This window comes from Pungitius pungitius, chromosome 8, assembly GCF_949316345.1.
Source record: "Pungitius pungitius chromosome 8, fPunPun2.1, whole genome shotgun sequence".
Classification (NCBI taxonomy): Eukaryota; Metazoa; Chordata; class Actinopteri; order Perciformes; family Gasterosteidae; genus Pungitius; species Pungitius pungitius.
The window spans coordinates 10,117,756-10,137,352 of record NC_084907.1 but is presented as its reverse complement, the minus strand read 5'-3'; the positions used below and the strand labels follow the sequence as shown (position 1 = coordinate 10,137,352).

The 19,597-nt window shown below is 45.4% G+C and overlaps 3 protein-coding genes across 10 annotated transcripts in view; all 3 read right to left on the bottom strand.

Moving 5' to 3' along the window:
- setd5 (SET domain containing 5) overlaps positions 1-10,876 on the bottom strand; it is a 29,733-nt gene extending 18,857 nt beyond the window's left edge. For all 3 annotated transcript variants that reach the window (XM_037490019.2, XM_037490021.2, XM_037490020.2), the window contains exons 1-2: positions 10,410-10,876; positions 246-514 (exon numbers count right to left, since the gene is read on the bottom strand). In XM_037490019.2, coding sequence (XP_037345916.2) covers positions 246-316 — 71 coding nt within the window. In that variant the 5' untranslated portion in view covers positions 317-514; positions 10,410-10,876. The remainder of the gene's footprint in view (positions 1-245; positions 515-10,409) is intronic.
- A 1,612-nt stretch (positions 10,877-12,488) lies between these two features.
- On the bottom strand, positions 12,489-17,150 carry si:dkey-19e4.5 (UBA_like_SF and PTH2 domain-containing protein). Of its 3 annotated transcripts, none has more exons than XM_037489818.2 (7): positions 16,712-17,150; positions 15,777-15,890; positions 15,488-15,559; positions 15,302-15,376; positions 14,797-14,894; positions 14,269-14,383; positions 12,489-13,856 (listed from the first exon to the last, which is right to left on the bottom strand). In XM_037489818.2, the coding sequence occupies exons 2-7, from the start codon at positions 15,882-15,884 to the stop codon at positions 13,770-13,772; spliced, it is 555 nt and encodes a 184-aa protein (XP_037345715.1). In that variant the 5' UTR covers positions 15,885-15,890; positions 16,712-17,150; the 3' UTR covers positions 12,489-13,769. The 3 variants fall into 3 exon arrangements, with proteins under 3 accessions (XP_037345715.1, XP_037345714.1, XP_037345713.1); XM_037489817.2 differs by lacking the exon at positions 16,712-17,150 and adding an exon at positions 15,982-16,217 and having other exon boundaries at positions 15,302-15,373; XM_037489816.2 differs by lacking the exon at positions 16,712-17,150 and adding an exon at positions 15,982-16,203.
- An 87-nt stretch (positions 17,151-17,237) lies between these two features.
- The window catches only part of plxnb1b (plexin b1b), a 66,557-nt gene continuing 64,197 nt past the window's right edge, over positions 17,238-19,597 (bottom strand). For all 4 annotated transcript variants that reach the window (XM_037489811.2, XM_037489812.2, XM_037489810.2 and 1 more), the window contains one exon: positions 17,238-19,020. In XM_037489811.2, the coding sequence (XP_037345708.2) occupies positions 18,916-19,020 (105 nt within the window). In that variant the 3' untranslated portion in view covers positions 17,238-18,915. The remainder of the gene's footprint in view (positions 19,021-19,597) is intronic.

Genomic DNA, 19,597 nt, shown 5'->3' with positions numbered 1-19,597 from the left:
TTTGCGTGACGTTTTCATTTGTTATTTCCTCTTATTAATAGCACCTGTATGGCAGCAGTCACACAGGTGGTGCAGGAAAGTTTGCTTACACCCTACACCTGTTCTGTTGAGCAATGTCGCTGCATTCAAACACCATAGCGAGTTAACTTGTGCGGTAACATGCTAGCGATGTGAGGGGGCAAAACCCCATAAAGTAAGAGCCATGTTGTGAACAAACGGCCACCAGACCTGCAGCCAGTACTTACTCTGATCCAGCAGCCATATCTGAGTAAGACGTTTCGGGTGTGGTGACTCCCAGCGCGATTACTATGCTCATGACGTCCGGCACAGCGACGCGTGGGAGCGGGGGAAGAGGGGGGAGGAAGGGGGGGGGGGGGAGGGGGAGGGGAGGGACAGGATGGGACGGGATGGGGGAGGCGAGGAGGGGAATCACAAAGTCCCAGCAACAGCGACGGACCACTCCAGAGGTGGGGCGCCGCCGAGCCGTAAACCACGGCTCACGGTCATGGGGGACCTGGGGGGGGCAGAGAGAGAGGGGGGGGGAGTAAGAGAGCGCCATCAGAGCCCCTGAATGTCAATGAATACATAATTATTTTGATGTAACAACAAGTTAATACATGAGGTAATAGAACCATATTCTATTTGATGTTTTATAGACCGCTTTATGACCTTCACTACACCAAAACACAGGCAGATATACTTATATACAATACCAGGAGCATGGAAGTGGACAGAATGCAGTGGTTCCTCTCCTGTTCTTTTCATGCTATGAAATGTCAGCCATGAAAAAAACTACAAAGCCACTTGTCAAACATAATGCATTTATTGACTAGGAAATGAGTTAAACTGGTAGCACGGTCACAGGACTTCACTAGAGGTCATAACAGCTGTTAAACAATGACACAGGGAAACCATCTGCACGGCTAATGAGGAGCCAAATTTGCTGACTCATGCTGACAATGAAGAGCTTAATACAAGAAGCAGCACAGAGCTTCCACACGCCTGCGTCTGAAACCATGACTGCATGTAGACATGGTCAGAAGGACCTGTCCTTCCACACGGAGGCTTCCAGCGTGGAGGCCATTCAAAGAGCAGGAAAACAACTAGGGGCTTCACATCATGTTAGGCTGCACCACCACAGGGAGCCAGCAGGGGGAGCCCTGCTCCCAGACGCCTGGAGGGTGAGTCATCCTACTTGAGGCCCAACCCTCGCATCATGTGACCACACTCTGCTAAAACACTGAGCCACACTCTCTTCCTCCCTATCCTCCCCAGTCAGACTGCAGAGCCCGAGACAGAGGCCATGGCTGCAGAAAGGGCAACGGGCCAGAAAAACACTCAACCGATCCAATTCACCATTTACATGTTACAATAAATACATATTAAAAAGAAGATCCTACCAAAGCAAAAGCCCAACAATAGGACATTCATTGGCAGATTTCCCTATAGAGAGCCAGGGGACATTTCTGTAATGGTCCCATGGCTACAGCACCAAGGCAACCACAGCAAGGCTGGGGACTTCCAATAATGTCAAGGTCAGTTCAGCTGTGCTCACTGTCCAACAGAATGTCAACCCTATCCAACTGGGAAAAACACACGCACGCACAATGTGTCAGCTAGCTTGTGGTTACAGAAGTGGGATATTGTGGACACAGGTGAGGACATACGGGCCTCTATGAGCATTACTCATGGGTAGAGTTGAGCAGAGGATAGTATGAAACTGGGTGTGAATGGTTGATGTAACATAGTTAGAAATGATGGCATGTGGTGGATCCCCTTTTCAAAGCTCACTGGGTCTTAATCGTCCCTTTGACCGCTGGCTCACAGAAATAGTCACCGTACTCCTACCTAACTCACAAAGGGAGTCACTCTTTGGGCCTCTACCAAAAGAAGCAGACGGTGAACTAGGGAGGTAAATTCCATACGAAGAAGGAAAGCCTTTCTTTACCTCGCTCCCTCCTCCTCCCCCAACACCTCCCTCCCTTCCTTCCTTGTTCGTTCCTCTTGCCATGAATAGCAGGCTCAAATTACCAGCAGGCTCAACAAAGTATTTTCACTTCCACTAGAACAGAGGCCATTTTGGAGACAAGGCCAAGGGGGGAGGGACATACACACAAAATGAACAGCAAGAGACGACCCTCTTTCTTTCATCATCCCTCACATTCCTCTGTCCCTTCTGATTTTCTTCCACCTTTTTGAGTACTGGATGGTGTGCCTATCAGTCATTTTATTATCCCTGGATATCCATGTACCTCTGAGGCTCTAATCCAACCAATCCCAGTGGAAAGAACTAAAAAAGGTACAAACATAAAGCCAAACACCTGAAGCTCCTTGAGCTGAACCCCCAGTCGCACTTATTCACCATGAGCTTCTGTTTGAGGTTAGGTAACAGGATGGATGAAGGCACTCAGTAACTTCAAGCTTTTTGTGATCTTATTGTCCATCTGGTGATTCAGACAGATGTCTCAATTTGTCTCTTCTCTACCCTATGTTCCCTTCAAAGGAATAGTTCAACGTTAAAGGAGAAAAATCCTTACCCACTTACTCGATAAGTGTAGAATGAGGAGATTGATACCACCAACACCCTGTTAGCTTAGCGTTGGCAGATATGGAGTTATATACCAAGAAACTGTAGAAACTCGTCCTCCGGAAGATAATTTGTCCGTACGGTTTTCCCTGAGCAAGAGGCCTCCCGAACAAATACTGTTGTCTTTTTATTTTTAAACTAAATTATTCTGAAAGAATTTTAGCTTTACAATATTAACTCATGCCAGAATTTAAGCAACGTTATTATTTATACAAAGAAAAAAACCGATGGGACACATGCTAAAAAGAGTTACTGATATTATGCTTTAAAACAGTGATTCTCAACTGGTGGGTTGCGGCCCCGTTTTTAGTGGGTTTGCATGGGAAAATAAAATTAGAATTACAAATTCAATTTTTTTTTGTGATTTTATTTTGAAGGGACTTTTTTAATGCAGCGGAGTGTCGTTTTTTTTGCCGGCTCGTCCGTCCATGTTTTTTGCGTGCCAGGTTGGGTCAAACCATTCTGATATGGGGGAGACATTGGGTTTTTAGGATAATTAAACATCCTGAATATAAAATTCAGCTTACGAACTTGATTTTAAATAAATTTGAGATGTTAAGAATGTTTCTCGATTTGGGTCGCGGCTCGTCATTAAGGGGTGTTGGTGGGTCCCGGAGCCAGACCAGTTGAGAACCACTGCTTTAAAAGATAAGTAGCCGATTGGTTGGCCGAGATAATGCAAATTAATTCAATGCATCATGGGAAAGCGGTCCATCTACGATGTGGTGAGAAAACAATAGCAGGGGTTGCCCATTGCCTTCATGAACACACATTTGGGCTTGAAGAGCATGGAAATGCTCGCTCAGAGTCCACCTGTGCCTCAGAAAACCTCCACAACACATCCAGACCAGTGAGATTACACCAACCCCCTCCGTCCGCCCCCGCACACATGCTTGCTGCAGGAAAAAAATGAATTTATCTGCCGCTCCTCAGGCCCGTGCAGGTCAAGCTGCACTCTGAGATACAGCAGAGGAAATTAAAGATGAAAAAGAGAAACGGGTAAATCAATGGTTTGCCTCTAAAACAAAAGGGATTATGTGGCCAGGGAAAACGCAAAGCTCATTAGAGATCTGATTTCATACGGACCCAAACAGATTTACAATGTGGTAAGACACACACACACAGTACAGCAAACACATTTACGACGGTGTAAAACACATGCATTCAAAATGTTACACGGTAGTGAAAGACACCTAATCAAAGCCAGGACATCAGAGAAAACTCAAAGTTCAGTTGCACAAACAAAACCCCTGGATTGCTCATTAACAGCCAATCACATCGCTCGATGGCATGTGCTACGAGAGGCACTCAAGCACCCAATCATTTAACAGGTGACCTGTTCCACTGCATCATCGGCATGCCGTAACTCAACAGAAACTGAGGTGTGATAATATGAGTGCACAGTGAGGCAATTGCCGATTCAAAAAAATGATACGTTGTGCACAAGTCTGACAGCAGAACGTGTGTGTGTGTGTGTGTGTATCCGCTCTGATCGGTAGCGGAATGCAACAGTTTCCTCCCTTTGGAGAACCAAACAGTTGCAACTTCCTGTGGTTCGTCTCAAGAAACAACGCAAGGTCAAGTGATTACATTCTACGCAAAGTTGTCAAATTCTTAAAATTTGTGTGATTTTAAATGATTTATAGACTGACAAAACCAATTTGTCCCGATACCTTTTCCGGTTGTGAACTGATATATTGTTTGGCAATTGTTAATGGAGCCCTTTTGACCGATGACAGACATGCAGTCGGACAAACAGAGCGAGGGACGGGATTAAGAGCAGCAGGCGACATCTTCAGACTGCTCAGCCAGACCAAGTGCCACGGGAGCTTTCACACCCGTCTATACCGCCTCTCATTTGTTTGGATTTCTTCGCATGAGGCCTGTGTTTTACCATGAGAATAAATGAACCTTGAATCTATGTTGATCATTTTCTTCACTAATGCGATGAACAATGGCTTCAATTGTCCTGGTGAGATTAATGTTAACACGTCGAAGGAGAGACAAAACCCAGTGTTTCACTACAGCAGAAGCTACAACTGTACCCAAGTTGTCTCTACATCACTATCGCCCTCTGAACCAAGTTTACTATTATGCCACAATGGAACAAACAACTTCTCACTAGTGCAACGCAATCAGAGGCACCTGCCACGATTACATCAACCATCTGTCCAGGAAACCACAAAAAAAAACCAAGCTCAGACTGCTAAGGCCAGAGGTGCAGGGTTAAGGAGGGATGCAAACATCTGGCACCACATAAGACGTGTTAGCTAAATCTTAAGGCAGAAATATGGAGGTGATGTGGGTGTTTTCACGCGAGATCCTGGGAACGCAGTGTGCGCCACCATTATCACAGCAATGTCCAGCTGCCTGAATGGACCGGGACCAGACAGGGGATGAGAGACACAATGGAGAACAAAGGCCAAGTAGGTACTATGAGAGGTGGGGGTGGGGGAGCAGTCGACAGCACGGCCAGCATGACACAAAATCAATCATCTGTTGGAGGGGCAACAAGCCGACCACTGTCCGTTTAAGGCCCAGTGGCCCAGAGAAGGGGGAAAAATAAAAACTATGCAAATATACTGATGTCTGTTTGATTAACAGCTGTTCCGCAGTAGCATACAAGATACACCTTTGCAGCTGCTGGATTGGGCATTGTTAAGTCTATGCGCTGTGCCATAGCATTCATGTCACTTAATAGCTCGTGGACGTAGCACCGGAACGACAAAGATCTATGTGAGGTTTACATTCTGCCCAATGGCTCCTGCACAATCGGCAGCTAGTTAACGTTGAGCTGTAGCAGGGTGGGCAGCACAGTTACACCAGAACAAAGGACAAGTATATGTTCAAGAATGAACACATAATTGAGTGAAACTGGACAATATGATATGGAAGATTATCATAACAGTATAAAAATGTTCTTTTACTTGTTTTGAATGTTATGCACTGGTCTTGGATAGCTTCTCTATAGAAAGAGAAAAAAATGCATCGGCAGAGCTCATATTTTAGAACGAGGATAAGCCATGTCCACTCGCAAATGTGGGGATGGATGTTTTCCAAGTAGTGTTCTCGCACAGGGCACAAAGGCCAAAACAGCCATCTTGATGTTAAATGAGGTCATCATCTGGCATAACATTAACCAGAGACACTCTCTGTTCCTCACACGTGATCTCACTGCATGACAAACACATTTGCATGACATTTCCATTTCCTTTTTTGGCCGACAGTCTTATCCAGAGCGATACGGTGGCTTGCCTTTGCTTCCCATCAGAAAATAAAGGATTTGCAGCATGACACATGGTTGTGAGGTGTCACAGAGTCATGTGACTGCAGCCATTTTTAAATGCTGGAGGACTTTAATGCCTCGCTCACTGTTCCATACGAGTCCCCACCTTGTTGAGGAAAAGTGCGTTTGAAACGAAAGCTCACACTGCCTTACAGAACCATTTGCTCAAGGTGATAGAACAGGGCCCTTGTGAACTGGATATAAGTGGGCCGCTGCTTTGCTTTTTGGGCACTGCTGCTGTGCATTACAAAGCAGGGCAGCTGGTTGGTGCAGAGTGGCCTGACTTTGGTGCAAACGCTCTAGTGGTTGTTTTTCTCCTGCCTGGATCCGTATTTGCTCGCTCTCTCCCTCTCTGCCCGACAACACCCTTTGAGCAAACACACTTGGAAATGTGCTTGTGTTTTGCAGCCCGGGTTTCACATTAAACAAAGTATTTGAATAATTTAATCATTATTTGGCCTTCTTGTAGGCTGCATGAAAGAATGAGAAAAAACGGGACAAGGTTGGCAAAGAAAAAAAGAGCAAATAGAGAGGAGGGTTGATGCGGTGAAGCCTAAAATGTCTGCGAGCAGTTATGGACGGACGGACAACTCGCAATATTGGTGAGCTTTTTCTCCTTCTACATAATCAGCCAAGTATGACGAGAGAGGCGGCGTGACAGTGTGACAGTGACAGAAAGAAAGGGAAATGAAGGACAAAACCTAAGGGTGCAATAAAACGAGAGAGAGAGAGAGAGAAGAGATGATTACGTAGATTGCCTGCCTCATCCCCCCCGTTTTTTTTTCTACCCGAGCCGCCTCCTCCATTATTCTCCCAAGAAGCATTGCTTCTCGGCACAAAACAGAATTAACCAACATAGCCCTCTGCAACACCGCTCCCCCAACGCAGAAGGAAATGTTGCGCCCATTGGAGCAGCTCCAGAGCTCCTGCGCCAATAGGAATGCAGCAGTGAGGCAGGCGTTGGAGAGACTTGTTTTTAACCCTGTTGTGCAAGACAGAGCCATACAACACAAGGGCAGCTGCAGAGGGGGGAGTCGCAGAGAGGGGAAGGTAGATAGACCGGTGCTCTGTCTCCAAGATTAAAATGAAAAAAGGGCAGGCGGTATCTCATAACAGACTCTCACATACAATCGGAGGATTAAATATGAATAACAATCTAAAAAAGCATTACTTTTCATAGGCTATGAGAATTACAAAAATAACGTCTTCATAGTAGTTGCAAGCGGTGTGGCCCAACTACGTTGTGGAGACAAAATAAGTGATTCTCCTTTTGAGAATTGGATATTTCTGCTTCCATAGAGGTGAAGATCCACAAAGCTGGCTTAGTCACGCAGGCACAACACATGCAAACCGTATTAACATATCAACAGCTACACCTGCCCTCCATGTTATGATAGAGTGGCATCAGCATGCAAATGAAGGCTAAAAAGGACAGCCCCCCACATTCCTATTCCTGACAGCAACACCCCCAGTTCTCCTCTCCAACCGTCCGCGTCGAGACAGAATTCTGTCTTCTTTTGGAAATGGGCCAATATCCGGATTCACTCAGTCTTGCGCACACACACACGTAAGATCCACACATCACAACGCAGGACTCAGTATAAATGTGTTATAATGGGCACGCAGCACAACAAGCACAGTTGTTGGATTGTAACAACTGTGGGAACACAAATTACTTCATTTCCTCATTAAATGGAAGGAAAAAAACAGCCCAGTCTAACCGTATGTTCTTCAGAGCCCCAACATTTCAACGACAAACCGGGGGAAAGATTAAGGGTCCATCCCGCAGACTGATCCACACACACAAGGCTCTTTAAAACAATTTGTCTAATTCAACACCTCCAACATACGTGTCTCATAATAGGAAGCCGGTTTAGAGGCCTGGAAAAAAACAACATGGCAAGGCAGGGCAGAAACATTCAGCAGAGCATTTCATGCTTAGCTTTCCCAGGGTGGTGGGGGGGCTTAAGAAGGCACACCAGGGTCAGGGGAAAGCTGGAGGGGCTCGTGTGTCGGACTGGTTCCGAAAGGCCAGGTTTGCTAGCTGCAGCCCACACATTCTATTAAAAGATGTGAAACATATTCAGAGAATGTCAGTCGCAACCAATCAAAACAAGGCTTTGCGCGCTGGGATCTGGCTTCCAACAAGCATCAGGACGAGCCATCCAAATACTTGGTGCTGCCTGCACGGCCTCAGTGGGGCACAGGTATAACATCTTTGTACTCTTGGGGCAAGGTCAACTCCGGCTCAGGAAGCAGTTACTTGAAGCCAAAAAAACATTATATTATTTTCAATATCTCAAATCAACTCAAGTGGATCTTGTTTAAACCACATTCGGTTGGAGTGTGCTGGACGAGGGAGTGTGGTGCTTTTAGGGAGCAACCAAGCCGCTAGTTATGACTGCTACCAGATTGTGTAATATCAAAACAAAGTGTCTAAAAAACGACTTGCTGAAGTGACGACCCAAATATCCTTGCGGAGAGGTCGTCACACATCTGGTAACACATTATTTGACATAACCGCGTCGGAAGGAGCAAAATCCAGGCTTTCCTCTCCCCGTGCTCCTTGGCCACTGCCCCGGACTGCGGGGCGCAGCGCGAGGCTACGTGGTGCGGAAGAGCGGCGCACGGATACTCAGGCGACGGGTAGGGCCGCCATTAGTGCGAGGCAACGCGGGGTCCTGGTACATGGAAAGCAACGCACTGGAAACATAACCAAATGCGGGACATGGCTCGTTTCAAACTCTAAGCCATTTCCCCCGTATCATTTGTCGCTAGCTCAGTGTGTGTTTCCTTTAACCAGGAAATGACTGAGTAAATAACGTGGCATAGCATAACGTGCAGACCGGGTCTTGATTCCTGAAATCTGCGGCGTAGAGCGGAAGTTGGATACGTTCACTTATGAAGAAAAGACCCGAATGGACTTAGTAAATATTATAGCTGCGACGTCTCTAGGCTTGGTGGAAACGTGTGACTGCTCCCTTTCGACTCAAGCGTTGAAATAAAAAAATGGAGGCTAAACAAGGAAACAAGAGCCCTCTAAAATACCTCTCATTTCTCTTAACCGCCACCGAGGGCCTGGGGGTTGGTAGGTGGGGGAGGTGAAGAAGAGCAAGTCACTACCCAACAGATCCGCTTTTCCCATTGCTAGATACCGAGCGCGCACACGCACGCACACGCGGACAGACAAAAAGGGAAAGGGGGAAAACAGCAAGCATAGCCGCGCTTTCAGCTTGATTCACACGCCGGAGCGAAGTTAGGAATGTTGCTAAAGACAAATGCATTAACGTGATGTAGCCAAACACCACCATGATGCAGACACCTCATTTTCCATATAACTATACGTATGTCAAACATCCAATGTAATAGCTTACAAATACTTACATAACTATAATCGAGTGTGTGCTGAAGCCCTGTTTCCAGATAAGGACACAATCAACCAGAAAACATCCAAGAAGTTAGCTTAAAGGCTAGTGTAGCATTTGTTGCCTATAGCTTGGCTGCTAACGTTAACCAACACGCCAGCTGGTTGCTCGGCTAACAAGAGTCGCGAATAATTATCAAATTGCAAGTTGTGTCATGGATGGCTTTTACAAAACTCGACAGTTTTGTGGCCCAGGAGCAACATTTAGTATGTTGCTGTCAAAAGAGGAGTACCAGATACACGTTTGGTCCTAACAAAACAAGTTTACATATTACCTTTCGCGGTGGGATTATGAACTTCCTTGCCCAAGAGCTGGTATTCAGGTCCAAAGCTATTCTTTCAATTCAGCCTAACAATAACGAGACCATCGCGAATGAAGTAATGTTTTTTTTACTTGTTAATGTAAGGATATGTTGAGGTTCCGTGGAAGCACATTGTAGAAACTTGCTTAACATACCCAAGGGATGTTTCTTAAATGTAAACTACTGTCTAGCTTTTAGGGGGAGACATAATATATCGATGTTAATTATTGTCTCAGTTCACGTAAACGCCATAACTATGCATCACCAGATAATTACTAATAGGAAAACTGATATCACAACTGAACTCAGAGCGAACCGTCATGGACTAAACGTTACGAGTCAAACTATGGCAAACTTGCATTAGGGTGTTGGGAGCTTTGGGACACGGTTGGTGTAAATCGTGTTATAATGTTTTTAATACAACTACCGTTAACGTGATTGACCGTGGTAAATCCCAAACAATCTACAAGCTAGCTACACAAAAAAAGAAAACACGAGGAGCTGATCAAAAAGTCATGGAAGATCAGTCCGGACACAGCTCAGAGCAACCGTGCGAGGCAGACCGCCGACATGGGGAGCGTTTAGCCAGCCAAGCAAGTCCCTCTCGTGGGGGGCAGCCAACTTGTTCAAATAAACTTAACGTTAAGTGGACGCCAAGTTGGTTAACGTTAGCTTCATAGCTATGTTTGGTTCACTGAAAATATGCATCAGTAACGTTACGTGTCTGTCAAAACATCACTTGTGTTAACAGTTGAGTTACTAACTCAATATAAAGAGGGTGATAAACTAATACAGATTAAAATTACTTACCTAAAGAGGCATTCCAAATTTGAACAAACAAGGCAAACGCATGTACAGTGGGTCCTTAGAGTATCCCAACATCAAATCCAAACAGACCAGTAGGCCCGTAGGTCGGCCTCGGAGTCTCCTGTATCCTTTGCCCTCAAAAGTAGCTCCCTCTCCAGGGGGAGGAAACAAACTTCTCAGTGTCTCCCAAACGTAGAGGGAAAGTTAAATTCCATGTCCTGTTCAGGTGCACTGCATCCATTGACTGTCCTTTATAGATCCCCGATGGATAAATCCATGTATTTTAGTGTATTGTATTTACTATCGCTATTTATAATGGGGTATATGCTGCTGTATGTGATACAGGGCTCTGATTCTGTCTCGGGTCCTTACATTCGCCGAGGCGCCCATCCCCCTCCTCACCGGCATCGACCGCGGGTCCCAACGAAACTGACACACAACCACGCCACGGGGTTTCCCTGGCGACAGTGCAGGGGCTCTCACCCTGGGCGGCCCTTGCTGCGATGTCCCGCCTCTCGCCAATGATTCGTCGGTAATGTGTCTGTCATACTACCCACGAGCGATACATGCAGTCGTAGGTAAATTACAGCATTGCCCTTTTTTCTCACTCAACTAGCTACGTCAAACGGGGCGGACACTACTTAAAAGAGGGGTGCGAAATTTTAGTTCCATTATATGTGCCTGCTGTTGGCGCAGAAGGAGCAGCGCGAGAGTGGCACGATTCGGGGACGACTTGACACCGTACAAAGGATATGTACCTTTAAAGGTTCCGGGAAATGCTCGTTATTAAATTCAATGCGATGGAATTCATTTGATTCCTTAGTTGGATTTATGTTTTTTTATTTGAGGGTTATATTCATCTATTTAACGTCGAAGGAGCTTTCCTACACAGGATCAAGCATTAGCTACGCGGGGTCTCCGGGGCCCAGTTCCAGGGACACAAGAGGCAGGGTTAGCCCACTGGGTCAGCCCCACCTACTGGTTTGTCAGATGCGTGGAGGAGGAGGTGTCGCTCTTGGAGCATCTGGTAAGGGGCTGGACCCGGTTGGACAGGGAAATTGACCCGCGCTCCTGGGTTGCATCTACTTATCAGTGGTCCCTCCCACTTCTATTCCCACACTTTGCAAACACTGAACAAGCGACACAACGACAATACCCGCAATCAGCAGCTGCTATTCCTGGAAGCTCTATCAATCAGTCACAAACACGGCAGTCCTTGCTGAGATGATCGATGTTAACGTTAAATGAAGATAATTGACAAGCACCTTCGTGTCCTGTTTCGTTTATGTATTGTCACCGGTTAAGCAGATTTCTAAATATTTTTCATGTATAATAAACATGTAGCCAGTAGCAGTGAAATCATTGGTTTCTTGCCCTGTCATGAGACTTGTCATTGGCTGCGATGATAAATGACAACGGCATTTGTTGCACAGGCCTCACAAGCGACAAAATCAGACAGATGAATAATAAAACTGCTGCAGATGTTCGGCATTTAGACCATTGGCGAAGCCCCCGAGCGTCATAAATTAAATGTCGGAAATGCAACGCGGCAGTTTATGGCACGTTGGCGGATGGATACATAGGGTGAGGTGACTGTAGACGGCGGATGTGGTTGGAACTAGGCGCTTAACTGTCGCGCAATATGTCAACTGTCCCTGCCGAGATCGACAAGCCATTAAAACGGCAGGGTAACAATTAATCCATTGGAGTTCAACCGTTCTCCGGGGGTTTGAAATAGGTGTCAGCACAATCGAGCGACACGCGGCTTTTTTTTTTTACCGCACGGATCATTTCTACAGTTACGCTAGTATCCACTTCCCCATCCGATATTGTGGCAACTTTCGCAGCTCTTGTTCCTTTAGAACAACCACCACTTCCCACGGAACGTCACTAGATGGAGAGGTGACGGACGGGTTGGATGTCCCCCGCCTCACAGTACTGCCGGTGTTATTGCGGTAAAACGCGCTGTCATATGGCCGATCATACAAGCGCGCGCTGCAATATGGCTGCGTGCATGCCTCCCCCACCAGCACATCGTGTGTGTGTGCGAGATGTAAAAACACGACTCAAGATGCCGGTTACTTAATCTGGAGGCATTTTAATGGTCTCCATAGTTTGAAGCATTCACACAGATGACTAGAACATAGGAGGTATCAAAGTGTGGAGATAGAACTAAAATGACATAACTTTGGGATCCCGACTGTCAGACCAAATATACATTTCATATTGTGTGCATGCCACTGCCTTTTCTTTTTCGTTACAAATACAATCGTTGACAATAAGATAACACTTCTGGGAGAGGCAGCTCATGCCCACAAATATGTCAGTGAGAACATAGACACCACAGCTCACACATCCATCTGTGTGCGATACGATTATTAGTGTTCACCACTACTCACCAGGTCCATAACCGATTGCTATACACAGTTGTGGGTCCAGCTGGAAACTTTTTAAGTGTAAACTAGCCACAACAGGGAGTCGGAGTGTATAAAGTTGGGCCCCACACACAAGACATTTTGGCCCTACACAAGTTAGCGCCCACTGTCAAATTCTACCATAAATCAACACAAAGAAAATCATTGTACACAAAGTAAAGACAAACAATAAGAAAATCCAGTAACTGCTTACTGTTCAGGATGGCACACCACAGATTATACATGATATGGCCCCAACTGGGATAATGCATACAAAATATAGCCATTTACCAATGATGAGTAATGTTATTGATTCTATAGGAGAGGGATCTTTGGGAGAATAGTTGCATACAGACTCAAGATCATTAAAATGTCAATAATGAGTGTTCACGTATTATGAGTTAATAAATTACTCTTCACTCAGGAGCAGTGAATTAAACAGGTGTGTACTACATCTGCCATAGTTATAATGACATTAGTCGACAGTATACTACCTCTTAAATAAGCATGACAGTAATATTAGTCAGCCACTAAGTACTTATTTTACTTTGCAATATCTCAAACTGGACAACAGACTAAATGAGTTTGAAGATGAATTAAGAATCTAATCATAAGACTTTCCAATAAGTAAAATAAGGTCACCAGAAGAAAAAAATTGAACTGCCTTGGCCCGGTTCTTTCTTTCCCCTACCCCCCCACTCTGCACTCAACGGCCGACTAAGCGGCTAAGACAAAGAATGAAAGGGAAACAAATGGATGAGGGACTGTGTGTGTGTTTTCTGGTGTTGGGACATGTCTTGTTTCCCCTTGTTCTTCAGGTCTTCTTTTTTTAAAGGTTGTTACAAGCTTGCATGCCAAGACCCTCCCTGCGGATGGGAAGCGCTGCCCTCTGCTGGACGCTCCGTGGCCCTGCAGAGCAATGCTTTCCCCCACATTGGGGCGGAGCCTCTCAGAGCAGCTTCAGACTCCCAGTGACGTTGTTCACCATCTCCTCCTCACCCATGATGGCCAGCACAGTGCGGGACCCGGCCTCCACCTGCGGCAGACAACATAAGGAGATGTTTTGGCAATAACATTCACTTTGTCACTTTCTGTTTAGCTGGTGCACTTTATCTTTATTTTATCTTTATTTCTCAACTTACTAACCCATAGCTTTAGCATACTAACCAATAGGATATATTTTATTCTACTTTTATTTTATTTTTATCTTATTGCTGCACTACGTTGTCATTATTGTACTGTCTTCCGTCATGCACCAACCGCCAAGTCAAGTTCCATGTATGTCTAACATATAATGGTAATAAACGTTTCCTGATTCCAGATTCCTAAATGTACCTAATGTCATAACATTTACTAACCAGATATAAAATTACCAAAATGTTGGAGATAACTACAGATGAGTTAAAAACCTCTATAGAAGATAACTGTTAGCGGCCTGTTTCTCTCACCTGGGTCATCCCCGCATCCTGGACCAGGTAAGTGGGCAGACTGAGGCTCATGGCCAGGGCCTGCAGCTCCAATAGATGAGCTACGTTGGTGCCCTGGACCACCACCTTCTTGGACCTGAATCAACAAAACGCACATCTACATTTATCAATAATGTTATTGCGACTCTACAGTGCAAACCATGACCGAGCCCGGAATAGAGCTGAGAACACAGACGGTGGAGTAGTGATAGTAAAACAAAAAAAGGCAACAGCTACACAGCTGCAGGACTGCTTTCTCTTTTCAACCCAAAAGAACCAAAGGGTGCCAAGGAACTGAAGCGTTGTGCTCAAACGTATTCAAAGCTGCTGCAACAATTGTTGTTGAAATTCATCCTGACGCTAATTGAAAAAAGCACTGATGTCTTTAACTTAGACAAAGATGTTACCTTTACTGTTTTGGTACAGTGCAAACCACTTGTGCTTGTTTGAATTACAAGATACATAACATATGGACAACTTGTCAATGCATCTCCCTCTCCAGCAACATACCCGCTGTGGTCCCACTTCCAGGCCATCTCCCTCCAGCTGTTCTTCTCCTGTAGAGCCTGGTACAAACCCACGGCAGCATGACCCACCTGGGCGGCAACCTGCACAAACGCAGAGCACACACCTAAGCAGGAAGCTGGCGTACTGAAAAGGGCTTTGATCAGCCTCTTGTGAAAAAAACATTATTTTCTATTAAAATGCAAACCCAAGCTAAAAACAATATTTGCATGAAATCAGAATTTCTGTGGGACAGATAAACTACTCCCACTCAGAGCAAGCAGCAGAAAAACCTGGCAGGTATCAATGATTACAAGGAGGTAGAAAAAAGGCAGACTAATGCAAATTTAGGAACATTTATAACATCTTTCCTTCACTGTAAAAACATAGGTAGTGCTGATTAAATGCACAGCTAATATTTTTAGTGGGGCGACAAAGAGTCTGAGCCGTTAAATATTCTGACATTGCAGGATGTGTCACATGCAATCCACACCGGCGCTGCTGGACATACCTTTCCAACACCCATGGCAAGGTCCATGTTCACCACAAACACCATCTTGAACATGAGGTCATCATCCCCCTCCTCCTGACGGTCAGAGCAGACAAAAGGAGACACTAAGATTTGGCTTTGGACAAACTCCACGAGGTCTTAAATACCAAGGTGTACCTGTGAGGACTAAGGCTAGCTTATGGGCACCTCATTCTCCAGCTTGTTGAAGTAGTACATGGCCGCCTCCTCTGCAGACACATTCCTTGTGTGTAGAAGTGCCTGAAGTGGTGAGAAGCAAAAGATCAGGAATAAACAAATAGAAAACAGGAAAGCCCAGTCCGTTCAGTCAAATGGGTGGGCACGCATGACAATGTGTTGGAGTAGAATACTTTGATTAACCTCATTTGGGCTTTTATTTGTCCACCAACATGATTCCACGTGTAAGCAGAATGAGTCGCCCTTCTGTTTCAGATAGTGTGAATGATTAAAGGCCCACCTGTTTGGCTGCCTCCTCTGGGATGTCCAGCTCCCTAAGCTGCTGCAGGAACACAGGGTTGACATCCTGAGGGCCGGAGTCCGGGCCCGACTGCTCTGTTGGCTCCATTCTTGGCTGTAATGAAGACAAACAACCAGAATACTCAGCAACACGATACCACCGTCAACAAAGCTGGCCATCTTAAGGCTAAAAACGACCGATCTACCTCAGGTCCAACGTTGATTACTGATATCAGTGTGCCGTTTAAATAGCTCTTTAAATCGCGTTCAGCTTCATTCATCAGGCTCGTGGTGAGTAGCGTTCAATAGTCTGCACGCCTCCGAGCAGCTCCGATTCTCTTAACATCTGGATGGGTCCACGGCGCACGCGGAGGCATCACTGGCTAGCACGATGAACTACCGTTAGTCGCCTTAAACCGCCCACTGCTAACTGGCACAATGCGATGGCTCAATCCATTCACCATTTCGCTAAACGTCGCACGCTAACATTACACCTCCAAGCAATATCGTGGTGATATTTCAACGGAGCGCCATATAACTTTAAGCATGCAGTTAACTAAAACAAATACAATAAAGGGCCATACAACAGGTTAACGTTGGACAACGTTCAGCTAACGACTAGCAAAGCTGTCTCTGGCTAGCTAACGTTAGCTCACCACACACACGTTAGCTAACTACACATCATTCATATTAGTCTGGCGAACAAAGCAGCTATCGTTAGCAACGAAAGCGTTCTTTTCATTTTTAGTTAAAGGGGGTCAGAAAGAATACGAATACAAAATGAAATAATAAACGTGGATGATTCCCTGACCTTAGCATTACCGCTAAGATAGCCTCCCTCAGTCACAGCTCACACCAGTTGCTAAAACGAGCATTAGTTGCTACCGCTAAACGGGACTAGCTTCGGCCCAGCTAGCCGCCTATAGTTAACGTTACCTGTTCAGCGCAGCTGGCTTGACAACAGGAACAACGGAGGCGGTTTCCCACGGTTTCTCGAAGCCCCGAGTTTCACTTGCGACAGATACAATTTCTAGTTGAATGTGAAATTACATCCAGTGGGATGCCCGACTGTGCCGTCTTCAGCGTTACTCCATTTTGGAACCGTTTTTTGTTAGCAGTGATGCTGCCCACTCTCGACTGCGGTGTTGCCGATTTTCTGGTGCTATTCAAATGTAGCGACGTTATGCGGGTGCACAGTGCAGATGTTCCACTCACCACTAGTATACGCGCGACAAGACACTTATGTCATCATGATTACTTACAACTAAAATTCTACAGTAAGAATTTTTTGCATTATTTGGACATGTTGACAGGAGATAATGTGTCCAGATTTTAGGACACACATGTCCAAGACAGGGTCATGTTAGCGCCCATAGCGTCTCCATGGTGATCTCGGCTACATGAACACGCATAGCATTGATAATGGATCATCTGCCCCCCCACACACACAATAAATCAAAGACTCATTTGAACATTTTATTACATCCACATCTGTGAGAATTTGCGCTTCCTCTTAATTAACAGGTTAACACTACAGTTACCATTTTAAAGTCAGTATATACAATGATATTAACACACACAATAAGAAACATCCCTAACTGCTCCTTGCAGAGCCTGCTCTACATTGCCAAATTTATACAGCCTAACGACAGTTATATAGTTTCCCCTCAAACGGATTTCCTTCATCACGACTGAGCTTTCACACCTATCTCACCGGACAGTGTATGACAGAACAAACCCTCCACATGAGTCATTAGTTGCTTGTGTGTTAAATAATGGAGTAATAAACCTTAAGGCTACATTGTCATGTGTTTTTGGTCACTGATTCCAGGGGCTGGGTGACTTTCTGACTGCGCTTTCTGCACTGCGTCTGCAGCACTGACTGACCATAACCTAAATATCAACCCAACAGAACCCCTAACCCCAACCACGAAGGGTCGTCCTGCGGGAGTCCAAGAGATCCAGCATCAACAAACGTCCAACCCTGATAAGCCCTTAAGAAGCCACGTCCAACCAGCTTCATACATAAAGAGAGACATGAGCAAACATTAGCTTGTGTACATGCGCTGAGAGAAAGTGGAGCCGGGTGATGGACTGCGCCCACTGGACCAGTCGTAGCAGAACCAACACGTCACCAAGCCCTACATACCTCCAGCACGTCAAGCAGTGCCAGGGTGTGTTCACTAACAGAACCATGCCCTCGCCTTGGAGTGGAACAAGGCAGACCATGATTTCAATACGCTGTTTAAAACCTAAAAGGAATGTTTAAAAATGTATAGAATAAAATTGCTGACACTGCAGTGCGCTCTAGGATTCTGCTCTTGGGAGACTCCTCATGGAAGGACTTTTTGCTTGTTCCTCTAACATCTTTCCAGTAACTATAGAAACATGAATGAGTATAAAAGCAAAGAAAGTAATAGGGTAAACTGACCCGCGGTTGAGGGTTTGAGTACCAAATAACTCCAAGGAGAGACAATGAAGGTCAAAAAAAGTCAGCAGATGGGAAGGTCCGGCTGGGACTGGACGTGTGAACGAGGGCAAGTTGGTGCTGCTGGCTGAAGTGAACACAGTAGTGTCGGTGTCTGCAGAGCAGTGGGCTGATTACTGACCACTAAACGCTTTGTGATTGGGAAATGGGAAACTCAGGTTTTATGAATACTGCCGACTTAAAACACAACAACCAGTAGAACTAGTAGAACATGTGACAGTACAAGGTGTACATACACACACACACACACACACACACAAAGAAATATCTTCTGACCATACAGCAGCGAGAAGCACACAAGGCAGAAGTGGTCCTGCTTCATCAAATTCACTCAGAGGGGAGACTTGGGGGGCAACGGGGGCATTTCGATCCCACTGGAATGAGTCTTCGCGTGAGATCAGCTGACTGTGGAGCAGCTGGAGGAGGCAGCCAGAGCAGTCACTCTTCATGAAGGGAACTCAGGCTTTTCATTTGTTCCGTGTCCGCGTGCCGTCCTGCTTCTAGCGTCTGGACTGAAGACTCAGTCAGCACTTCCCTCCCACCCCCTCCCCCTCAAAGAGGAAAGGGTTGTGGCTCTCCTGCTTTTCAGTTCAAGCTGTTCGTCTGTTGACCCCCCCTCGCCCCCCGCAGCTCTCGTGGGTGTTTTCCTCTGTCACAAGTCGGTGACTTTATTCTCCACGGCGGCTGCGATCTGCTGCAGCCGGTAGCCCAGCTGCATCTTCTGGGCCGTGGGGTCCTCCTCCAGCGCCGTGATGATCTGAGCAGAGAGCAACACAAAGATAGGATGCATTATTTATGCGATCAAATGACACACATAAACCACATGATCAATATTCTAGTTGTATTTTCCTTTTCTACACTGTGTATTGCAAGATAAATCCTAAATACAATTAAATTAATTTACTCACTATACTACACTGTCTGATTTCAACTTTCATTTCAGTGGACAGTTTGAGCTTCCACTACCTTCCACTTCCAATTTTATGTTAACACATCTACATTATTATTAGTTCAGCTCATTTTACAGGTGTTTAAATTATTGATCTTTTTGAGATTCTAAATTTACTTTCATAGTTTTTGATGAAGATGACTTTTTGTAACCACTCTTTAGGTTTTGGAAATAAAATCACAAAAGAGTCAGATGTTTGATACGTATTGTATTGCATTAATAAGTATTATTCATCAGAATTTACTGAGCCAGTGTACGGGCATAGTACAACCAAAAAGTAAAAAAAAAATGAAATCCGAGTTTTCTGTTATATTCAAAGTATTTTTCTAGAATAATACCTCCCTTATGGTTGAAATGCACACAGTCGCATAAAAGCATCGGCTAA

Excerpts from the sequence above, each read along its gene's own strand:
- si:dkey-19e4.5 (XM_037489816.2), bottom strand. The coding sequence starts at position 16,056 with ATGAATGAAGCTGAACGCGATTTAAAGAGCTATTTAAACGGCACACTG. Across the intron at positions 14,384-14,796 it reads TGGAAGTGGGACCACAGCGG|GTCCAAGAAGGTGGTGGTCC; the intron begins GTATGTTGCTGG and ends TTGTTGATTCAG. Across the intron at positions 13,857-14,268 it reads AGGATGCGGGGATGACCCAG|GTGGAGGCCGGGTCCCGCAC; the intron begins GTGAGAGAAACA and ends TGTCTGCCGCAG.